The 20,606-nt window shown below is 55.3% G+C and overlaps 1 protein-coding gene and 1 long non-coding RNA gene across 9 annotated transcripts; one reads left to right on the top strand and one right to left on the bottom strand.

Annotated features, from left to right (window-relative positions):
• The first annotated feature begins 430 nt into the window (after window positions 1-430).
• Window positions 431-7,458, top strand: LOC127465214 (translation initiation factor IF-2-like). Of its 6 annotated transcripts, none has more exons than XM_051775710.1 (3): window positions 431-525; window positions 701-844; window positions 1,127-2,442. In XM_051775710.1, the coding sequence occupies exons 1-3, from the start codon at window positions 469-471 to the stop codon at window positions 1,901-1,903; spliced, it is 978 nt and encodes a 325-aa protein (XP_051631670.1). In that variant the 5' UTR covers window positions 431-468; the 3' UTR covers window positions 1,904-2,442. The 6 variants fall into 6 exon arrangements, 2 of the variants coding, with proteins under 2 accessions (XP_051631670.1, XP_051631671.1); XM_051775711.1 differs by having other exon boundaries at window positions 432-525; window positions 1,264-2,442; XR_007901941.1 differs by lacking the exons at window positions 431-525; window positions 1,127-2,442 and adding an exon at window positions 7,365-7,458 and having other exon boundaries at window positions 606-844.
• LOC127465216 (uncharacterized) lies at window positions 2,490-20,296 on the bottom strand. 3 transcript variants are annotated; one of them, XR_007901944.1, is made up of 10 exons: window positions 19,890-20,296; window positions 19,441-19,570; window positions 9,898-10,020; window positions 8,188-8,359; window positions 7,393-7,460; window positions 7,111-7,289; window positions 4,951-5,390; window positions 3,650-3,717; window positions 3,465-3,517; window positions 2,490-2,526 (listed from the first exon to the last, which is right to left on the bottom strand). It is a non-coding gene; the product is annotated as an uncharacterized LOC127465216 (long non-coding RNA). The 3 variants fall into 3 exon arrangements; XR_007901945.1 differs by lacking the exons at window positions 2,490-2,526; window positions 3,465-3,517; window positions 4,951-5,390; ... (1 more) ...; window positions 7,393-7,460; window positions 8,188-8,359 and having other exon boundaries at window positions 3,629-3,717; XR_007901943.1 differs by lacking the exons at window positions 2,490-2,526; window positions 3,465-3,517; window positions 3,650-3,717; ... (3 more) ...; window positions 8,188-8,359; window positions 9,898-10,020 and adding exons at window positions 11,627-12,120; window positions 12,438-12,479.
• Window positions 20,297-20,606: the final 310 nt, after the last annotated feature.

Below are 20,606 nucleotides of genomic sequence, written 5' to 3'. Positions count from 1 at the left end.
CGGTCGCAGCCCTCGAGCTCGGGCACCCCCGAGGCCACCGCAGCCCCCCCGGCGAAAACATCGCTCGCCTGCCCCTTCCCCGCGGCCCCGGCGGGTTCCCGCCCGCAGTGCCCCCCGGGGCTCCGGCCACGGCATCGCTCCAGCCGCGGGGAGCTGCGGTCGTGCCGGGGCAGGCAAGAACGAGGGCAGCCCTTTCCTCCTTCCTCCCGTGCTCCGGGACCCCGAGCAGAGCTGTCTGTCTGTCCCACAGCACTTCTTTGCCCCGCCATCCACAAGGGGTAGCTCATCTGACGCCTGCCAGGTGAGACCTGAGGCTCTCCTTTCCCTCCCCCGTTTTCTCGGCAACTCGCACCGTCCCGGGGCAAACCCTCTGGTTTTTCAAAAGCCCACTGAAACGTTTCATTTTTATTTGCAGGCGAGGAGGGTCCTGCCTGGGAGGGAAACGGCTGCAGAAGAGGAAGCCAAGAAATGCTCCAACCGGACGCTGCCGCGCGAGTCAAAGGAGGGAAGGACCGCAGGGAAATAGTCAGGAAATGCGCTTTTATTCAATCTCTGCAGTTCTCCCTCCCCCGCACGAGCCCTTCGCAGCCACGGGTCGGGGAGCGCGGCCGGCTGGGCTGTGCCCGGCTGGGGACGGGCACCAATTCATCACTGCCCTGCTCAGGGAGGTTTTCCGGCCCCGTCCGGGATTCACCCGAAGGCTGCAAAGGTGCTCGTGCGACGTCCGAGCTCGTTTCCAGGGATAAAGGAGCCAACCCAGCCCGGAGGGGTCCCTCGCTCCGAGGCAAAGGCGTTGCTCGAGTGTCGCCGCCTGGTCCCGCCTGCGGGGGGGCGTCTCCTCCAGGTGAGCGTTCGGAACCCAAAATGCCGGGGGGGGCTCAGGTCGGGGCCGCTTTTCGGGCCCGGAGCTGGACGGAGCCCTCGGCGGCTCCTGCTTCCCGCCAGGAACGTTCTCGGGGCTCGCTGAGCAGTCCCAGCTGGGCAGGGAACGCGGGCCGGGAGGAGGCCGGAGCGACAGAGAGCGACCCAGGGGGATGGAGGGGATGGAGGAGCTGTGCCCTGCCCTGCCCTTCCTATTGCCAGGGGATGGACGAGCTGTGCCCTGCCCTGCCCTTCCTATTGCCAGGGGATGGACGAGCTGTGCCCTGCCCTTCCTATTGCCAGGGGATGGAGGAGCTGTGCCCTGCACTGCCCTTCCTATTGCCAGGGGATGGAGGAGATGTGCCCTGGAGCTGTGCCCTGCACTGCCCTTCCTATTACCAGGGGATGGAGGAGCTGTGCCCTGGAGCTGTGCCCTGCACTGCCCTTCCTATTGCCAGGGGATGGAGGAGATGTGCCCTGGAGCTGTGCCCTGCACTGCCCTGCCGGCGCTCCCGGCGCTCCGGAGCTCAGGCAATGCCGCCCGCAGCCGCAGGACTCCCAGCACAGCCCCTGGCAGCCGGGCTGGAGCAGCTCCGGGCCAGCGCTTCCATCGGCAACCAGATGGATTTGTCTGGCGAGCAGGGCTCGTCTGCCAAACGCACGTCCCAGGGGTGGGAACCGGCCACGGGCACTGCGGTGGGCACGGACAAAGGGCAGCCCGCGGCTCCTCAGCCGGGGGCTGCTCTGGACGGGCCCCCTGAGATGCCTCAGCGCCCTGGACACGCCCCAGCGCCAGCCCAGAAGGACCCAGAGAATCCAGCCGGCCCTCGGCAGTGTCGGCACGGCGGGGCTGCAGAGCAGCGCGGGCAGCCATTCCCAGGGCCCACCTCCCAGAGCTCCCCCGCGCCCCCCGCGTGTGTCCCGCCCGCCCCAAATCCCTGCCCTTCCAGCCGGAGCCCAGCAGCCAGCAGCAGCCTTAAAGCCAGGGCCATGTGCCCTCAGCGGCACTAAATCCCGAGCGAGAGCCCTCGGAGATGCCTGAAAAGAAAAGGGGATGCTCGGAGAAAGTTGGGCTTGGAGGCAATTCGCAGTTTTTCGGGGACCCAACCGCAACCGCAGAACCCGTGGACAGCTGGAACAGGTGGGGCAGAGCCGAGGTGCCCTGAAGGCAGGGATGTGCATCCCTTTCCTCGGGGAAAAGAACTCGCCGGGGCCGCTCCCGAGGTTCCGAAGGGACAGCGGCTTCCCGGCCGGAGAGACGTCCTCGCCCGTGCTCAGGGGCTGCCTCGCCCCGGGCCGGGAGCGCGTCCGGCCCCTGCCTTCTCCCGGGCCAACACATCCCCTGGAGCCCGGCCCGGGGCGGAGAATCGGCCCAATTCCAGGGAACTCGCTCAAGTCCCCCCAGGGACACCAGCGGGGCCGGGGCAGGAGGGTTACAAACAGCAAAGTCGGGGCAACATCAACCTCGCCTTGTCCCGATCCCGCTGAGCAAACCTGGAACCGCGGCTGCTTCCCGGCAAACCTGGCCTTAAAGCGGCAGCTCTGGGGGGGAATAGCCGGGCTCCAGGAGGCACTGGGAGGCTGTTCCAGCAGGAATTCCCCATGGAATTGTGGGCTGTAGGTAGAATTCATTCAAACCTGCAAAGCTGAGACCGGAACCCAAACCTGGGCCCCCCGCAGAGAACAATATTTTGTGCTGCCCTGTCGGCAAAAGCCCCTGCACTGAGAGATCTTGGCAGCCTGAGGGAGGGCATTGTCTGCATCCCAGCAACCAGCATCTCCCAAGGGGGCAATCCAAGTCCCAACCAATTCCTTTTGTGTTTCCCCAGGGACAGTTCTTCTCTACTCCCAGCAGGTTCCTTAAGGAGCCAGATACTCCAACAATCCCCTCGTTTGACTTTCTAGGTGAATTGTGCACAAGCCAGTCCCCCGTTCCCTATCCAGGCTGGGAGTGCTCGTGCCCTTGGCACAGTTGGCTCTGGCTGGGCAGGAACTGAGAGCAGGACACGGGGCAGAGCGGATCAGCTGCCCAGGGAACCTCCAGGAGATGAAGCTACGGGATCCTCATTCCAATCAAGGGAACACATTCTGCCTCTGGCAGAAGCCGGGAGCCAAAGCAGATCCCACCGGGCCAGGCTGGGGGCAGCAGTTGGATCCACTCTGGGGGAAAGCCCCTGTGCCTGCCAGGAGCTCTGACTCTGTTTGTCCTGCCAGCTCCTGACCAGTGTCAGGGGCCCTGGGAGGGATTCAGAATCCAGAGAAACCCCAAATCCTACTGCAGAATTCAATCAAAGGAAGAAAACCATTCTTGTCATAAAAAGCTTAAAAAGCTGTTAAAAGTTCTAGGACAGCAATACTGGGATTCCCAGGAAACTTAGTAGTGTCTTGGTGCCATTTCAATGTATCTTTAGTCCCTCAATGAGCAGCTTGGAGAACTTCCCCTGGGATTTAGAGGCTGAGCAGGGTTTGCTTTGGATTGCCTGGCACCTCTGGCTCCAGCTGGTGCAAACACAACTTGGTCCAATGTGGTTAAACACACTTCCCTACAAAAAGAGTGGCTGTATCCACTAGAAATTACCCCAAGTTTGCAGCTAAGATGTTACCTCTGTCCCAGCTAAGTTATCCCAGGTTTTCCTGGCTGGGGGCTGCAAGGAGGCTGTAAATTGAAAGGCAGAAAGAGAAGATCTGTCAGCAAAAGGCACAAAGAAGGGGACAGGTTTCAGAAAACATTTCTGCAATCTAATGAATAACTCTTTCCAGTTTCCCAGGGAGAAGAACAGGAACTCACAGCCACCAAGGCCTGACAGTCCCCTGCAGCCAGAGCTCAGCACACAGCCAGAGAGGCAATTCCAGCATCTAAAAGAAAAAAAAAAAAAAAAGAAGAAAAAAGTGATTTATTTTGTTTTAAAGTTCCTTTAAGTTGTTTAAAGCAAAGCAAGCCTTGCTTTGGTTTCAGTTGGGTGAACAGTGAGCGGTGGGCACAGGGCATGTCATTAATGCCCAGGGGATGGGGCTTTGTGGGGGAAGAGCAGCTGATGGAGTTGCCCAGTCCAATTCCTGCCCAAGGCCTGATGGCCCAGGACAAACCCTCTGGCAGGCAGTGGTTTTGTTCCCTCTAATGGTCAGTGCCCCGTGTGTCCCTGTGGGCAGTGCCAGGCTGGGGACAGGCACACAGAGCTGGCAGCACTCTCTGCCCCAAACAGCCTTGGGTGGCAGCGCAGCCCCGGGGATCCAGGGGGGCTGGAGGCGGCCCAGGAAAGGCCCCCCCGCTCCCCCCGGGGCAGCTCCACAGCCCCCCTGCCCTCTCTGCCACGGGGGCCCCGCTGCTCCCCCGGCTGGCACAGAGCCCCCTGCCCATGGCTGGCAAATCAGGGCCAGGGCTCGGCCTCGCTGCAGCCACCCACACAGGAGCAACTCAGGACTCAGCCCAACATTTCCCTGCTTGGCCACTGCAGAGACCCTCAGTTCACCTCAACAGGTTCCTTCTCTTCCCAGCAGATCACCTGAACTTTAACACCCACAGTTTTCTCTGTCTCTCACCACTCATCACCTCAGGTTACCTCAGTGTGTTCATTCCCTGCCCTGGAGAGAATCAACCTCCTTTTTAACCCCTAAACTTTCCCCTTCCAGCCCACTCCTGATTACCTCTTCTTGAACACAAAAGAGTCATTCTCTTCCCTAGAGATTACCTTCTTTTTAACCCCCAGAGTCTTCCCTACTGCACACTCCTGATTACCTCTTTTGGACCTCCAAATATTTATTCTCCACCCTGGAGAGGTTCTCAAGTGTTACCTGTCCACTGATGACTGCCTTAGTTGATCCCAAAAGGTTCATTCTCTCTGCCAGACACTGCCACACATTTTACCCCCAGAATCCTCTCTGGGCCTGCTGGAGTGTCCACTCCTGGTTGCCTCCTCTGCACCTCTCAGGATTCATTCTGGACCCTGGAGATGACCTCAAAGATTTCTGCCCTAAATGTCCCCACCTGGCCACCACTGATTCCCTCAGTTGACCTCCTGATGTCCTTTCTGTCCCCTGGAGATCATGGCCAGGCTTCCCGAACGAAGATTTGGGAAGGGCTCTACCCACCTTTGTCACAAGCGTGCTGGTGGCTAAAAAGGCCAATATTAGACAGGCACGACCGGTTGCAAAAGGCACAGCAGAGAGACTCCTTAGGTGGTATATTCTGCAAGACACGGTTCTTTCTGCGGTGTCTTTTCTCCTCAGGGTGATCCTGCTGCGTTCTCAAAGGCATCAGCAGCGTCAGAGATGCTGTGTCTCCAGACCTCCCGACTGGAGGCCAGAGCAGACCAGTTATGATGATCAATATGGCCAAGGCTGAGATGTTGTTTCAGGGAGACCTTGTGTCTTCTCTTCGGGGCTCCTCTCTTGTGGCAGCCGGTGGCAAGTTCACCACAGAGCAGGATCTTAGGGAGGGGGTGGTTGGTCCTTCATCCTGGAGACGTGTCCTGCCCAGTGCAGCTGTGTTCTCAGCAACATGGCCTCAATGCTTGGGACTGCTGCTTGTTCTAGAACAGATGGATTGGTCACATCATCTGACCAGTGAATGTTTAGGAGCGTACAGAGGTAACCTCATTCAAAAGCCCCAGAGTTTTAACTCAAAATATTCGTTCTCTGTCCTGGACATTACCTCAAGCTTTACCCCTGTAATTTTCCCTACAAGTCCACAACTGATTACCCCAGTTTACCTCAGGATGTACATTCTCTGCTCCACGTGACCTCAAATTTTACAAACAGAATTTTTCCCTACCTGCCCAACACTGACTGCCTCACTTTACTCCAAGTTATTCATTCTCTCTGCTACAGATTTTACTCCCAAAATTCTCCTTACCTACCCACATGTAATCAGCTCCTCTGTACAAATACATGTTCATTCTCTAACCTCGGGGCTACCCCAAGTTTACCCTAAAACACTTCCCAACTGTCCACCACTGAGTACCTCATTTATCCTTCAAAATATTCAGTCTCTACCCTTGACATTACCTCAAGTTTTACCCCCAAATATTTCCCTCCCTGCCCACGGCTGACTGCTTCAGGTCACCCCATAATGGTCATTCTCTCTGGGATAGATTGCCCCACATTTTACTCCCAACATCTGCCTTACCTGTCCACGCCTGACCAGGACGTTTGTACCTACAGAGGGTCATTCTGCACCCCACAGACACCTCAAGCTTATCTCAAACCTCTCCAGACCTGTCTGCCACCGAGTGCCTCATCTTTACCTCAACAGGTTCCTTCTCTTCCCAGCACATTACCTGAACTTTAACACCCACAGTTTTCTGTGTCTCTCACCACTCATCACCTCAGGTTACCTCAATGTGTTCATTCCCTGCCCTGGAGAGAATCAACCTCCTTTTTAACCCCCACAGATTTGACCACCACAATTTTCCCTACAAGTCCTCCACTGAGTACCTCATGTTCATCTCTCAATATTCATTCTCTACCATGCAGATTACCTCAGATATTCCCCCCCCGGTTTTCCCTACGAGTCCACAACTGATTACCCCAGTTTACCTCAGGATGTACATTCTCTGCTCCACGTGACTTCAGATTTTACAAACAGAATTTTTCCCTACCTGCCCAACACTGACTGCCTCACTTTACCCCAAGGTATTCATTCTCTCTGCTACAGATTGCCCAGATTTTACTCCCAAAATTCTCCTTACCTACCCACATGTAATCACCTGTTCTGTACAAATACATGTTCATTCTCTACCCTGTGGGCTACCCCAAGTTTACCCTAAAACACTCCCCAGCTGTCCACCACTGAGTACCTCATTTATCCTTCAAATTATTCAGTCTCTGCCCTGGACGGTACCTCAAGTTTTACCCCCAAAGGTTTCCCCCCCTCCTGCCCATTGCTGACTGCCTCACTGTCCATCAGGAGGTACATCCTCTCTGCTACAGGTGACCTGAAATTTTACAAACACAAATTTTCCCTACCTGCCCACCACTGACTGCCTCACTTTATCTCTAAATGTTCCTTCTGTTCTCTACAGATGAGATCAACTCTTACACCCAACATTTCCCTTCCTCTACATCACCCATTTTCTCTTCCTGACGCCCCAAATTTCCCTTCCATCCCTACACATTCCCTGAGTGTTTCCCTCCCAAGCATCCTTCCCTTCTTCCCTCTTTAAGAACTCACACTCCAGCCCCAGGCTCTCCACTCCCCCCTCAGTGGGACCCCTCCAAAATGCCACCTCCCTCCCCTCTGCAGCACCTCACCTTTTCCTTCAGAAACAGTTGCTGGGTCCCCTCGAAATTATCCCAAGTTTGCAGCTACAAATGTCACCTCTGTCCCTGCCATGTTCTCCCAGGTTTCCCCAGCTGGGAGCTGCAAGGAATTCAGGCCAGTGAATGGACATCAGGGAACAGCTGTACATGCAAAGGCAGAAAGAGAAGATCTGTCAGCAAAAGGCACAAACAAGGGGACAGGTTTCAGAAAACATTTCTACAATCTAATAAATAACTCTTTCCAGTTTCCCAGGGAGAAGAACAGGAACTCACAGCCACCAAGGCCTGACAGTCCCCTGCAGCCAGAGCTCAGCACACAGCCAGAGAGGCAATTCCAGCATCTAAAAGAAAAAAAAAAAGAGAAGAAAAAAGTGATTTATTTTGTTTTAAAGTTCCTTTAAGTTGTTCCAAGCAAAGCAAGCCTTGCTTTGGTTTCAGTTGGGTGAACAGTGAGCGGTGGGCACAGGGCACGTCATTAATGCCCAGGGGATGGGGCTTTGTGGGGGAAGAGCAGCTGATGGAGTTGCCCAGTGCAATTCCTGCCCAAGGCCTGACTGGCCCAGGACAAACCCTCTGGCAGGCAGTGGGTTTGTTCCCTCTAATGGTCAGTGCCCCGTGTGTCCCTGTGGGCAGTGCCAGGCTGGGGACAGGCACACGCAGCTGGCAGCACTCTCTGCCCCAAAGACACTTCTGGGCTCCTTGGCAAACTGCCTCTGACACTTGGTTTTCTCCAGCAGAAATTAAGGAATTGCTCCTGGCAGTTTGGAGAAAGTTATCCCAAAGGGAAGGAAAGAACAAATATTCCTGTCAGAGCCCTCGGGATCTGCTGGGCTGAATTGGGAAGGGCACATTTTCTGCAGAGCAAATACAGGACAACCTCAAACACAAAGCCCAGACTGTCCAGTGGGGCGTGAAAGCACCACTGGGACAAAGCTCCACTCTCCTGATTCTTTTCAGGGGCTGCTCCAATCCAGCTCTGAAGCTGCCAAGCCCAAACTGTCCCCAGCGCTCTGGAACAACAGGATCTTCCCAGGGATGATGCATTGGAAGCACAGCCCTCATTCTCACCCTCCACACGCTCCCAGGCTCACCCCAAATTCAGGACAAGGGGCCAAAGGCCACTCGGGCCGGGGCTCTCTCTGTCTCTGCGGGCTCAGGGACTGCAGCCACCAGGGCCCTCCAGCACGGACAGCCTGGACCCAGAGCAGATCCCTGGGGATTAGCAGCGTCCTGGGCATCCCTGGAGACAGAAACCATCAGCCTCTGGGATAGCACTTCATTGCCAGCACACACAGCCTGCCACATTTAGGGGGGCAGCTCTCGGACCACAAAGCCAGTCTGACCCAGTTCTCTTGGGCACCAACAGGGACTCCACAGACCCACAGGAATGAGAATGTTCTGCTGCTTTGACAAACTTCAGCCCAGCTTTGCAAACCTCAGTCCCTGCAGCTCCTGCTCTCCAGGGCCCCTTCAGGGCTGGCTCCAGTTCCCTGGAGAACCTGCCCCAGCCCCACTCTGGGCCAGCCTGAGCAGAAGCCACTGGGCTGGACAAGGAAGAACCCTCCCCTGGCTGCTGCAGCTGGAGGGAGATCCAGCTCCAATGGAATCCCGGGAACAGCCTCCCAGATGGTCTCTCCCCAGCCCTTGGCAGTGGCTCAGAGTGGCAGCAGCTCCAGTGCCAGCTGGGTCCCTGCACGAGTCCTTGTCCCAGCCCTGCCACAGGGACACCCACGGGAGACACCCACGGGCACACAGGCCTTGCTTGCACAATTCCTCACCCACAGCTGAGGGAAAGCCACACAATGTCAAGAAATAACCTGTGCTGAGAGCACTCATCACTCCAGTCCATCAGGACTTGGAGGCAGTTGGGTAGGCAACAGACCCAAATTCTAATCCTACCTCTAAATTTCTAACAGGCTCTCTTAGAAAGATCCTGGACAGGAACTCAGACAACAGAACCCAAACACTGCACATGCAATAGCAGAAGGTTTGCCAGGAAGAACAGAAGTTCCTTGTTTTCCTTAACACCCTGGGACTGTAGGACCCAATCCTTACAACCAAGTCACACCAGAGATGTGATTAATACTTAAACCTCTCCCCCATGGGTCTGTCTCAGAGAACTGGGCCAGCCCTGAGCTACTCCCAGGTGCCTGCAGTGCTTTGGGGAGGGGCAGGACAACACCCCACTTCTGCTTGGAAACATTCCAGATGAGGAAAAGCCACTTCCCTTCTCTCTCTCTGACCCAGAACCAAAGCAGTCCTGCGGGACAACACGGACTATGCATGGAAGGCCCGAGTCAGTGGGGGAAAAACCCTAAACAAACCAAACCACCCCAAATTTCAAGGTAAAAACAGGCTGCTTCCTTAACAGGAGCACACCAAACTCATTGAAGCCAGAGAGGAAATTACAAACAAACAAACAAAAGACCCAAAGAGATGCTTTGCACTGATACACTCTCTGGTTGATCATTCCAAAGGAAATTCTCCACAGATCAGAAGCAAGTACCAATACTTTGTCCTCGACTGAAAATTAATGACTTGAGGGGGCTGGACGTGTCCAATGAGGGTTCAGGGTCTGGTGGGTCCTTTCTGGCTGATCCTGACCGGCCCAGGCCAAACCCAACCACCCCCCTGGCTGCTCCATCCCAGACCTGGGGGCAACATTCAGACAGTTTGGAAATACTGCCCTTCCCTGCTGCTCCCTCCTTCCTTACACATCCAGTGCCCAGGGAGCAAATGCCAACACCAGGAGGAGAGAAAGGTGTCCCTGTGACTTACCCCACCCCACGGGCAGCACCAGGAGCCCCCAGCCCGGCCGGCGGGGCTGCAGCCTCTTGCCTTTGGCTGCTCCCAGCCCAGGGCACTTGGCAGAGCTGGGCTGGATCAGGGCTTTGGCCTGGCCTGGAAGAGAGGAGAACAAGGCAATTAAGGGCACTGGGCAAGTCAAAGGCTCCTGCCCTTCACCCTTCTGTTCAGTTGCTCACTAGAGTTTTAGCCATGAAAAATCCAGGGGGGACAACAAATGAAACGTGGCCTTTTCCAGCATTTTTATTCCTACCTGTTTCAGGCACTAAAAGGAGGCTCATCTTTCTTACTGCATTCCTTGCCCCATTTGAACAGAACCCTTTTCATTCCAAACCCCCCTTGGGAGTCAGTCAATCCTCTGCCATTGGACTTTGAACAGAGACACCTGGGACGATGGAGCCCAGGAAATGAGGGAGAGAAACCTGACAGGGAAAGGATTCAAGGCACTCCAGAACTCAGAAATGTGTTCATGCCTTGCCAGCCCACCCCAATTCTGTGCCACCCACCTGAGCTGGGCAGGTGAGGCCAAAGCTCCCCTTCCTGCTGCCAATCACTGTCCCAGCACACGGATCCCCGTGCTGGGCAGCACTTGGAAAAACTTGGGAAAGGCAAAAGGAAAATGGCACTGCCTGTCAGAAAACATGTCTGTGAACAAACCTTCTGGACAAATGTAATCCCATCCCTCTGCTCCAATAAACCCAGGGCAGGCAGGTCTCTCCAGCCCAGGGAGAACAGGAAGGAGAACTGCAGGAACACAGGCAGGCACGGGCAGCTCTTGGCACTGATTCCCTGCAGACCTCTCTGCACTTGGGGCTCTTGGCACCTCATTTATAAAGAACGGGGTGGCAGCAGCCCGGGAATGCCCCTCAAAAACAGGGGCCTGGGCAGCTGGAGATTAGATTAGAGGAGGGGAGTTGTGAGGGGAGACACGGAGAGAGAACAGGACCAGGGGTTGTTTGGGAACAGGCTGTGTGTCCAGCAGGGAGGGGAACTGGAAACACGGGAGGCTGGAGGGAGGCAGGAGGTGAGCACGGGCCTGCCTTGGATGGATCCTTTTTCCCTTGGCTCAGAGGCCTCAGCTCCACCCTGTCTGAGAGCAGCAGGGAACTGCTGCAGGGGAAGAGTTCCTTTAGGCACAAGCCAGTGATGCAGCCACTGGAGCAGGGGAGAGGAACTGACACCAAAATGACACAGTCACCACTGAAAGGGACTTTATTGAGCTGCAACACAAACACCTTCACAGCAGGCCAGGGCAAGGGGTGCCCCCAGGACCACCAGCACAGCAGCTGGGCTTGCAGGAGCACCATCTTCTCAAGGGATGGAGCCAGGGCTGACAGTTGGGATCTATCCTAAAGATGCACTCAGGCATCAGGGCCAAGCCCTGCCCAGTCACTGCAGACAGTTCAGCCCCAGCAGCAGTGGCATTTTCTGCCTCTCCCTCCACTATTATTTGGGAGCCAACAGCTCAAGGCTGCGGAATTTCAGCTTCATCAATGTTTTACAAAGTTGTACTTCCTGAGAACTGGTGCATTTTTGAGTATTCCTGACTCTTCCAGGGCTGCACTTGCCAGGATCCTTTGGGCCTGGTGTTTTGCTGACAGACAGGGCACTCCAGAAAACAACTCCTCCCCAGTCATGGAATAACAGGAACAGCCTAAACACAGTCCAGCACACGGGCTACAGATTTAGGGGATACAAAAGGCAATGAGCAAGGCAGAACTGTGGCTCAGCAGAAATGCCCCCCCCCGGCCCCCTCCCGCTCCCCCCCAGCCCACACGGCAGCCCCGGGGCAGCCGATCCCGCAGGCTCCGGCCCCGGGACAATTCCTGCGGGTGCCTCCACCCCAGGGGAGGCTGCGGGGCGGCTCCAAGGGGGTCCCGCTGGCCAGGCTGTGCCCAACAAAGCCGGCTTTAGGCCAGGCCTGGCACTGTGGGGCCGTGGGCACGGGCAGGTTCCGTGAGCTCCCCGTTGGCCACCCCTGGAGCGCTGGGCAGGCGCCCCGGCGGGGCCAAGGCTGGAGGGCACGGAACAGCTGCACACACCTTGGCTGCCTTGGCCCAGCACACACCCACTGCACCTGCAGCCTTTAGCCAGGGCCCCTGAGCACACCCAGCCCTTACCCTGCTCCTCAGGGCCAGCAGCCCCGGGGCTCAATTCTCAGCCAACTTCTCATCCTTTCCTTCGGTCCTTTGATCCCTGGGCAGGGCAGAGACACGAGAGAAACAACTTCTTATAATTGATCCCAGAGACAACAACTCCATTTTGTTCATAAAATCAGTATAATTACTGATTTAATCAGTGGATGGATTAAAGTGTTCAAAAACTTTGTAGCAGATGGTGAGAATCCTGTAAATATGTCCCACCAGTGGTGAGCAGAGACTTGTTCTACCTGATGCCCAAAGGTCACTAGTTGACCCCTATAGTTACTGTTTGCATTTGGTGATCAAGTCTTATTATTGCCCTGCAAATTTGAAATTTGTGTTTACATCCAAAGAAACCCCTGGTTTACTTACATTGAAGTGGGTTATTTTTCCAGCACGATATCAGTTGGTGCACTGCAGCAATTCAGGAGACAAAATCCAGTTAATTTTTGCAGTCCAGGATGTGAATACAGCCCTCCAGAGCAGTTCACTGGTACTCATTAAGTCCTTCTGTACCTCCTTTCTTTGTAGTACAATATACACACCATGTCATGTGCACTCAGCCCAGTTCCTAAGTTACTGGTGTTCCCCTGTGCACAACAATTACATCTTGGGGAACCATTAGAGAGCTGCCCAAACTCCCCATCACATTCTGGAGTGAAGGGTGGGGGGTAAATACAGTGGGCATCCCTTGTGCTCCTAAATTCAGCACTCGGGATACACCTGGCCCAGCTCTTTGCCATTGGTTACCAAACAATTCCATGTCTCCACTGCCTACAAATCCAATACCAGCTCCTGTTCCTCCCAGCCCCGTGTCCCCCCAGCCTCGCTGCCTGGGCCAAGATGGGAGCACTGGAATCAGAGTGGGGAAAGGAATTCTGTTATCCTGATGATGTTGGGCTGCAGGACACAGGCAGCAGGTACCCAACAGTTGGACCAATATTCTCCTCGGGAGGATGATGCCCAACTGTGCCATCCCCTGCCCAAGCTGATCCCTTTGCTCTTTTGGCAGCACTGACCCAGAAGAGCCCAGCAGGCAGAGCCCAGGGCACGGCCCTGCTGCTGTGACACTGTGGCTGGGACTGGCACCGCTCACCCAGGGGGACAACGATGCCAGGGAGACCCCCCGGAGCCAGCACCATAAGGGAAACTCCAGCCCTGCATGGCCACAGTGCTCCCAGCCCCTGGAATCACATCCATCCAATCCCACTGAGGGCACCAACAGCCGCCCCCACAATGAGCCCGACAGCCCCCGGCCCTGCCAGAGAGTGCCCCGGGCACAAAGGGAGACTGACCCCTGGGCAAGGGCCACTTGCTTCCCGGGTCACCTTGGCCTGGGGGCCTGTTTGGGAGCTGCTTTTCCATCTCCATCCAAATCAAACCAAGTCACCCCACCCAGGCACCTTTTCCAGGGCACTGCCCGGGCCAGCAGCATCGCCCAGAGGGACCACAAGGGCTCTGAGGATGGCCAGGATCCACAGTTTCTGTAAGATATCAAGCTACAACATGGCAATATCATTCCCTCCACTAACATTTATTCACACAAACATATTCCCATTTTCCTTGTCTGCATTTAATCACTAATCCCGTGATGGTGTCACTTGGGAGCCAAGTAGCCAAACCACTGCCAACTGACCCCAAATCCCTACAAACCTGACACTGCCCTAGTTCTTCCTGTTTCGTTCCCACAGGTACAGTGTCTCACTCAGCACATGGACTACTTTTGCCTCCCCCCTTCGTGACTTCAAACTCCCTCTGGCACGGGTTATAAGCTCCTGCTTTCCCAAAGTGCTTCCCACTGACAGATGGGGCTGACCCAGCAGTGAGCCATGCATGCTCCCCCTCTGCTCCCAGCACTTGCTCTGGGGCTTCTCCCCATTTCCCAGTGATTCGTGCTCACTGTCCAGGGGATCTACACTTGTTGCTTCAACCACAGGGCCGGTGGCAACTCCCTCCCGAGGCCTCGCTCCTGCCCCGCCCCCTGCTCTGGCTCTGGCTTGGATCCACCATCTCCAGTCCATGGTGCTGCCTTCCTGAGCAGGGCCTGGCCTGTGCACCCTGGAGGAGCTTTGTACCCACGGCCTTCTGGGGATTTCAGGCCCTCTTATCATTTGTTGAGTTGCCACTAAAGCCCAAGAACATACTCAGAGCCACTTCTCCAACGGGGGCTACCTTGGGCTGGCTTCCAGTAACTTCCTATTCCCAAATCCTAAAGGCACTCCTTCCTACCCTACTTCTGCCAGAGGCTACAACTGACACCATTACCACTGGCAGGATCCTTTAGTTCCCCCTCTCTGGCTCATATTGGCCACAGGTCCAGAGCCTGTTGAATTGCTCCCTGAGCTGGTTCCAACCCTCCCTGCTGCTCATTTCCCACTCAAACTCACAGATCTGTCCTGGGACTTCATGGCCCAGGCCAAGGATTGGTCCCAATCTTGTTGTCACCAAAAGCCAAACCAACCAATAAACTGCTGGGCTGCCACCTTGCTCTGGGGGTGACAGAGCCTGAAGTCTCCTGCCTAGTCCTGGGCAATACTTCCTGGGGAGCACAGCACCACTGAGTTCCTAAAAATATCACAGGTTGGGCAGGTGCTTGGATTTTGTCTGGATTAACTCCCCCCCTTCCTTTCCATGGGCTGCCCTACTCATTGTAATGGTGCTTGTACTCCCTGAACCAGTCCCTCACCCATCCAACCATCCCTTGTGCCCTCTCTGGCAAGGACAGTGGGTCCAGGTGTTCTGCCACGCTCCCAGGGCACAGGGGGGGACTGTGGAGCCACCCTCAAGGGGGGAAACGTGCCCTGCCTGCCCTGCCCAGGAAAAGGGAACTGCCCCAGTGCTCCCCAGCACAAGGCACCCTTGGAAATGTCCACTGCAATGGGACACTCAGGGACAGCAACAAGCACTGCACGAGGCTGCTCTGGCACAGGACCAATTTTAGCCTCAGCTTTTCTCTGGACCACTTCACTTTGTTTGCCACCTCATCCTGCAGTCAGAACTTGCTGTCCTTGCAACCTTTCAGGGTGACCATAAATGACAGAGGCCTCTGCTCCAGCACCCACAAGGGCCTGATCCATCTGACAGGATCCATTTTTCCAGGGAATTCAAAGCTCCACCTGAGGACCAGGGTCTTTTCTCACCCATCCCTGTGCTGCAGCTTGGCCTCCATCTCACTGTGCTTTCAGTTCCCTCCATGGTTGAACACTGGCAGCCCTGGCCCTGGGCGGAGCTCGGCATCCTGATCCCATCCCTCCTGGCCCCCGGAACCGCTGACTCAGCAATGGGGGCCCTCCATTGCCAAGGGCACGGGCCCGTCGGGGCTCACGGGGGGAGCAGGAGGGCGAAGGCTCCAGCCCTGCTGCTACAACCTTCCACCACTACAGCCAACACAGGAGCCTCCCCAGCCCTGCCTCCCAAGGCATCCTCAACAAACCCAGCCCAGCTCCACAGGCCAAACTGCTCCCTGTCTGCCCAGGCCAGTCTAATCCCAGAGGCTCCCAGGTCATGCAGGACAACTGCCCAGGGGATCAGAGACTCCAGTCCATCTCTTCCTAGCACAGGTTTGGCTGAGTTTGGCCAACAGACAAACTGAGGAATTCCCCAATGTTTTCCCAGTTTGACCCCTCTCACACCAATCACCTTAACACTGCCAGTCCTTAATTCTCCCTCTCTTGGGTTAAAGACTGAGCAAGTTGGACCTGTGTCTGAGCAGGACATGTGCAAACCAAATGCTGGGGACTGGAACACACACCTGGCACTCCTGCAGCTCTCACAGTCACATTCCAGAGAAAACAGCCAATTGCACCCTCACTGCTCATTTCTTAATCCCAATCCCACACTTCTTTGGCACTTGGAGCACCACTTTTAGAACCCAATTACAGCCCATTAGAGAGCTCCCTGTCTAGCAGGGACAGGGACCCCTGGGATACTCTCAGCAATGCCTGAATCCATGGCAGGGACCTTGCTTTGAGCTCCCCAGGGCCGGGCACCCCGAGGATCTCCCCGAATAATCCTTTCGGTGCGCGCTGGAGTCCTCGGGGTGCCCCAACCCGGGGGGCACCAACAGCACTGTCCCTCCAGGGGCCAATTTGGTCCTAAACTGCAGGGGGATCTTGCCTGTGTCCCAGACTGGTCCGGGGATCTGAGGCCCTTCCCGAGAAAATCTCGGTGCCGGCGTGAAGGGCCGGAGATCCCTTGGAGCCACGGGAGAGCAGGCACAGAGTCCCTCCTGGGGGGCAATTCTGCTGCCTGAAATCAGCTCTTCAAAGAAGCCTCTAAGACTCAATTGGTGAGTTTTGGAAACCAGGCATTCCTTGCTTACAACACCCTGCCATGATCCCAGCCCCACGGGGGTCCTGGCAATCCGCTCCCAAAGGGCACACACAGGTGTCTCCACTGCAGCTGATGGGAGGGGTCAGCATTACAGGAGGGCTCATTTTCCTTCCCTGCATTCCTGTTCCACATTCAGGACAATCCCAACACTTATCACCATACACACCTACCCTTAGAAGGTTTCCAAGGGGCTTCACTGAGGGCCTTCCCAGGTCTGCTCTGGCTGGAGCCCTCCAAGTCCTCAGTGCCTGCCTGAGGAACCTCAACACAACTCACCTGCTTACACAGCAACTTGGTGCTGCTTGGCTGCTGCCTCACTTCCCTTCTTCCTTCTTTCTTCTCCTCCCTTGCTTGGTCCCTTTACATCCCTGGGCTCAGCTCTGTGCACTTTCCAGGCTCCATCCCACTGCAAAAAGGATTAGCCCTTGTTACATCTCAACACTCAGAGAGCATTCCCCCTTTTGCCTTGACACTGGGCCATCAGGCCAGGGTCTCCTTACTTAAAGCACAGTTTGACTCCTCAGTGACAACAACTGACAGCCCTGAATCCTAACACAGGCGGAGACAAACACGGATGGGAACTCTGAAGGATCCACTTTGTCCTGCTCACCAATCCAAAGGAGCTTTCTGAACTCAAGAATAACAGACCCCAGGTCCTTTTTCTGCAACTTTACCTGCTATAAATGTGACCCACAAGACCTGCAAAGGCCCTTCCCACTTCACCTGCAGGGCTGGCAGTGCCACCACTGGACACGGCCCCAGTGGCTGGGCAGGAACAGAGGGGCTGGGGCGTCCAATCCATCGGCCCAGGCGGCACCAGGAGTTCCTGCAGTTCCTGAGGGGAGAGCCTCAAGCCAACAAAGGGTTAGAGAGAGCATTTGAAACTTCAATATGTAGATCTCCTGGAAGATGGGGAGGTGGACAAGGCCTACTGGGGCAACAAGGACACACTCAAGGCTACCTATTCAAAGGATCTAGCAGCACTCAAAAGCTATCACTGTCCTTCTGTCAGGGGGAACTCAGCAAACTCTCTTTGCCAAGAGCCTCCAGGAGCATTTCCAGCTTTTGGGGCTCCCTTTTAACCGTTTTTCCCATCCCTGGAGCTGGGATTGTCACCTGCCCTACAGGGGGAACAGCCCACAGAGCTCCCTTGCAGGGATGCCATTAACACAAAGTCCCTTCTCAGGGGGGTCACTGCACACCTTGTCCTTTGTTTGCCCTCCCCACCAAAGATGCTTCCAACAGTTCTGACACACCTGCTAGACCCAGAGCTCTCCTCAGGGAATGCTTCAGCTGCTTAAAGGCTGCCCTTGCACCATCTATTCAAAAAGTTGCCGTAACAGTCTTACCACACATCCCGAGGGAGCAATGCAGAGTCCAGCCCGTCCCACCATTCCCAGCAAGGCAGTTCATGGGCTGTCTGGGGCTCAGGGAGGAGTCAGGGGGCTTCTCTTCTTCCTGCCCGATTTCCAGATTTTCTCCTGCAAAAGCAAAGGTATCTTGGCTTTCCTTGATCAAGGAGAGGCAGCAAAGGTCATCTTTTCAAACCTATACTGGAAACTGCTCGAGGCTGTCACAGGGGTTCTCTCAGGTCCTGCACTAATCAATCCCCTTGGCCATTGCTTTTCTTGGCAGGTTCTTGCATTCACCTTCCACAAGCAAACCAGGAGGAGCAAATTCAGCTGTTCCTGCAACCAATCCAGTCTGGCATTCTGATTTTAAAGGATACTGGCTTGGCCTTACCTGGAGAGATCCCACATCAGGGGTAATACCTACAGGTTCTGCCCTCTTCCACTCTCCTGCAGCTCCACTGGCCCACACCACAGGAACAACTGCAGCTGCCACTTCAGTGGGGGCCTTGCTGCTGACAGGAGTTATTCCCTGCACAACAAGAGCTGCTGCTTGGACACATTTAGTTTCAGCAATTACAGTGTCAATAGACCCAGTTTTCAATTGCATTTCTGTCTCAACTTTCCCAATCAATCTCTTCCTAGCACAGGTTTGGGTGAGTTTGGCAAAGAGACAAACTCAGGAATTCCCCAATGTTTTCCCAGTTTGACCCCTGTCACACCAATCACTTCAACACTGCCAGTCCATAATTCTCATTCTGCTGTGTTCAGGACACAGGAAATTTTTCTTGTGTCTGAGCAGGACATGTGCAAACCAAATGCTGGGGACTGGAACACACACCTGGCACTCCTGCAGCTCTCACAGTCACATTCCAGAGAAAACAGCCAATTGCACCCTCACTGCTCATTTCTTAATCCCAATCCCACACTTCTTTGGCACTTGGAGCACCACTTTTAGAACCCAATTACAGCCCATTAGAGAGCTCCCTGTCTAGCAGGGACAGGGACCCCTGGGATACTCTCAGCAATGCCTGAATCCATGGCAGGGACCTTGCTTTGAGCTCCCCAGGGCCGGGCACCCCGAGGATCTCCCCGAATAATCCTTTCGGTGCGCGCTGGAGTCCTCGGGGTGCCCCAACCCGGGGGGCACCAACAGCACTGTCCCTCCAGGGGCCAATTTGGTCCTAAACTGCAGGGGGATCTTGCCTGTGTCCCAGACTGGTCCGGGGATCTGAGGCCCTTCCCGAGAAAATCTCGGTGCCGGCGTGAAGGGCCAGAGATCCCTTGGAGCCACGGGAGAGCAGGCACAGAGTCCCTCCTGGGGGGCAATTCTGCTGCCTGAAATCAGCTCTTCAAAGAAGCCTCTAAGACTCAATTTACAATTTTTATAAGCCAGGCAACCTTTTATTTCTATGATATTGAATTATCCCAGCCCACCAGGTGCCTTGACAATCAGCTCCCAAAGGGCACACAGAGGGGTCTCCAGTGCAGCTGATATGGCAGCATTAGGAGAGGATTTATTTTCCTTCCCTGCATTCCTGTTCCACATTCAGGACATTTCCCAACACTTATCACCATACACACCCACCCTTAGAAGGTTTCCAAGGGGCTTCACCGAGGGCCTTCCCAGGTCTGCTCTGGCTGGAGCCCTCAAAGCCCTCAGTGCCTGCCTGAGGAACCTCAACACAACTCACCTGCTTACACAGCAACTTGGTGCTGCTTGCCTGCTGCCTCACTTCCCTTCTTCCTTCTTTCTTCACCTCCCTTGCTTGGTCCCTTTACATCCCTGGGCTCAGCTCTGTGCACTTTCCAGGCTCCATCCCACTGCAAAAAAGATTAGCCCTTGTTACATCTCAACACTCAGACATCATTCCCCCTTTTGCCTTGACACTGGGCCATCAGGCCAGGGTCTCCTTAATTAAAGCACAGTTTGACTCCTCAGTGACAACAACTGACAGCCCTGAATCCTAACACAGGCTGAGACACAAACACGGATGGGAACTCTGAAGGATCCACTTTGTCCTGCTCACCAATCAAAAGGAGCTTTCTGAACTCAAGAATAACAGACCCCAGGTCCTTTTTCTGCAACTTTACCTGCTATAAATGTGACCCACAAGACCTGCAAAGGCCCTTCCCACTTCACCTGCAGGGCTGGCAGTGCCACCACTGGACACGGCCCCAGTGGCTGGGCAGGAACGGAGGGGCTGGGGCGTCCAATCCATCGGCCCAGGCGGCACCAGGAGTTCCTGCAGTTCCTGAGGGGAGAGCCTCAAGCCAACAAAGGGTTAGGGAGAGCATTTGAAACTTCAATATGTAGATCTCCTGGAAGATGGGGAGGTGGACAAGGCCTACTGGGGCAACAAGGACACACTCAAGGCTACCTATTCAAAGGATCTACCAGCACTCAAAAGCTATCACTGTCCTTCTGTCAGGGGGAACTCAGCAAACTCTCTTTGCCAAGAGCCTCCAGGAGCATTTCCAGCTTTTGGGGCTCCCTTTTAACCGTTTTTCCCATCCCTGGAGCTGGGATTGTCACCTGCCCTACAGGGGGAACAGCCCACAGAGCTCCCTTGCAGGGATGCCATTAACTCAAAGTCCCTTCTCAGGGGGGTCACTGCACACCTTGTCCTTTGTTTGCCCTCCCCACCAAAGATGCTTCCAACAGTTCTGACACATCTGGCAGACCCAGAGCTCTCCTCAGGGAATGCTTCAGCTGCTTAAAGGCTGCCCTTGCACCATCTATTCAAAAAGTTGCCATAACAGTCTTACCACACATCCAGAGGGAGCAATCCAGAGTCCAGCCCATCCCATGATTCCCAGCAAGGCAGTTCATGGGTTGTCTGGAGCTCAGGGAGGAGTC

This window comes from Manacus candei, unplaced genomic scaffold (genome assembly GCF_025592945.1).
Source record: "Manacus candei isolate 608988 ecotype Guabito, Panama unplaced genomic scaffold, ASM2559294v1 h1tg000339l, whole genome shotgun sequence".
NCBI classification, from domain to species: domain Eukaryota; kingdom Metazoa; phylum Chordata; class Aves; order Passeriformes; family Pipridae; genus Manacus; species Manacus candei.
The sequence above is the reverse complement of the archived record's forward strand: the minus strand, read 5'-3'. Positions and strand labels throughout refer to the sequence as shown.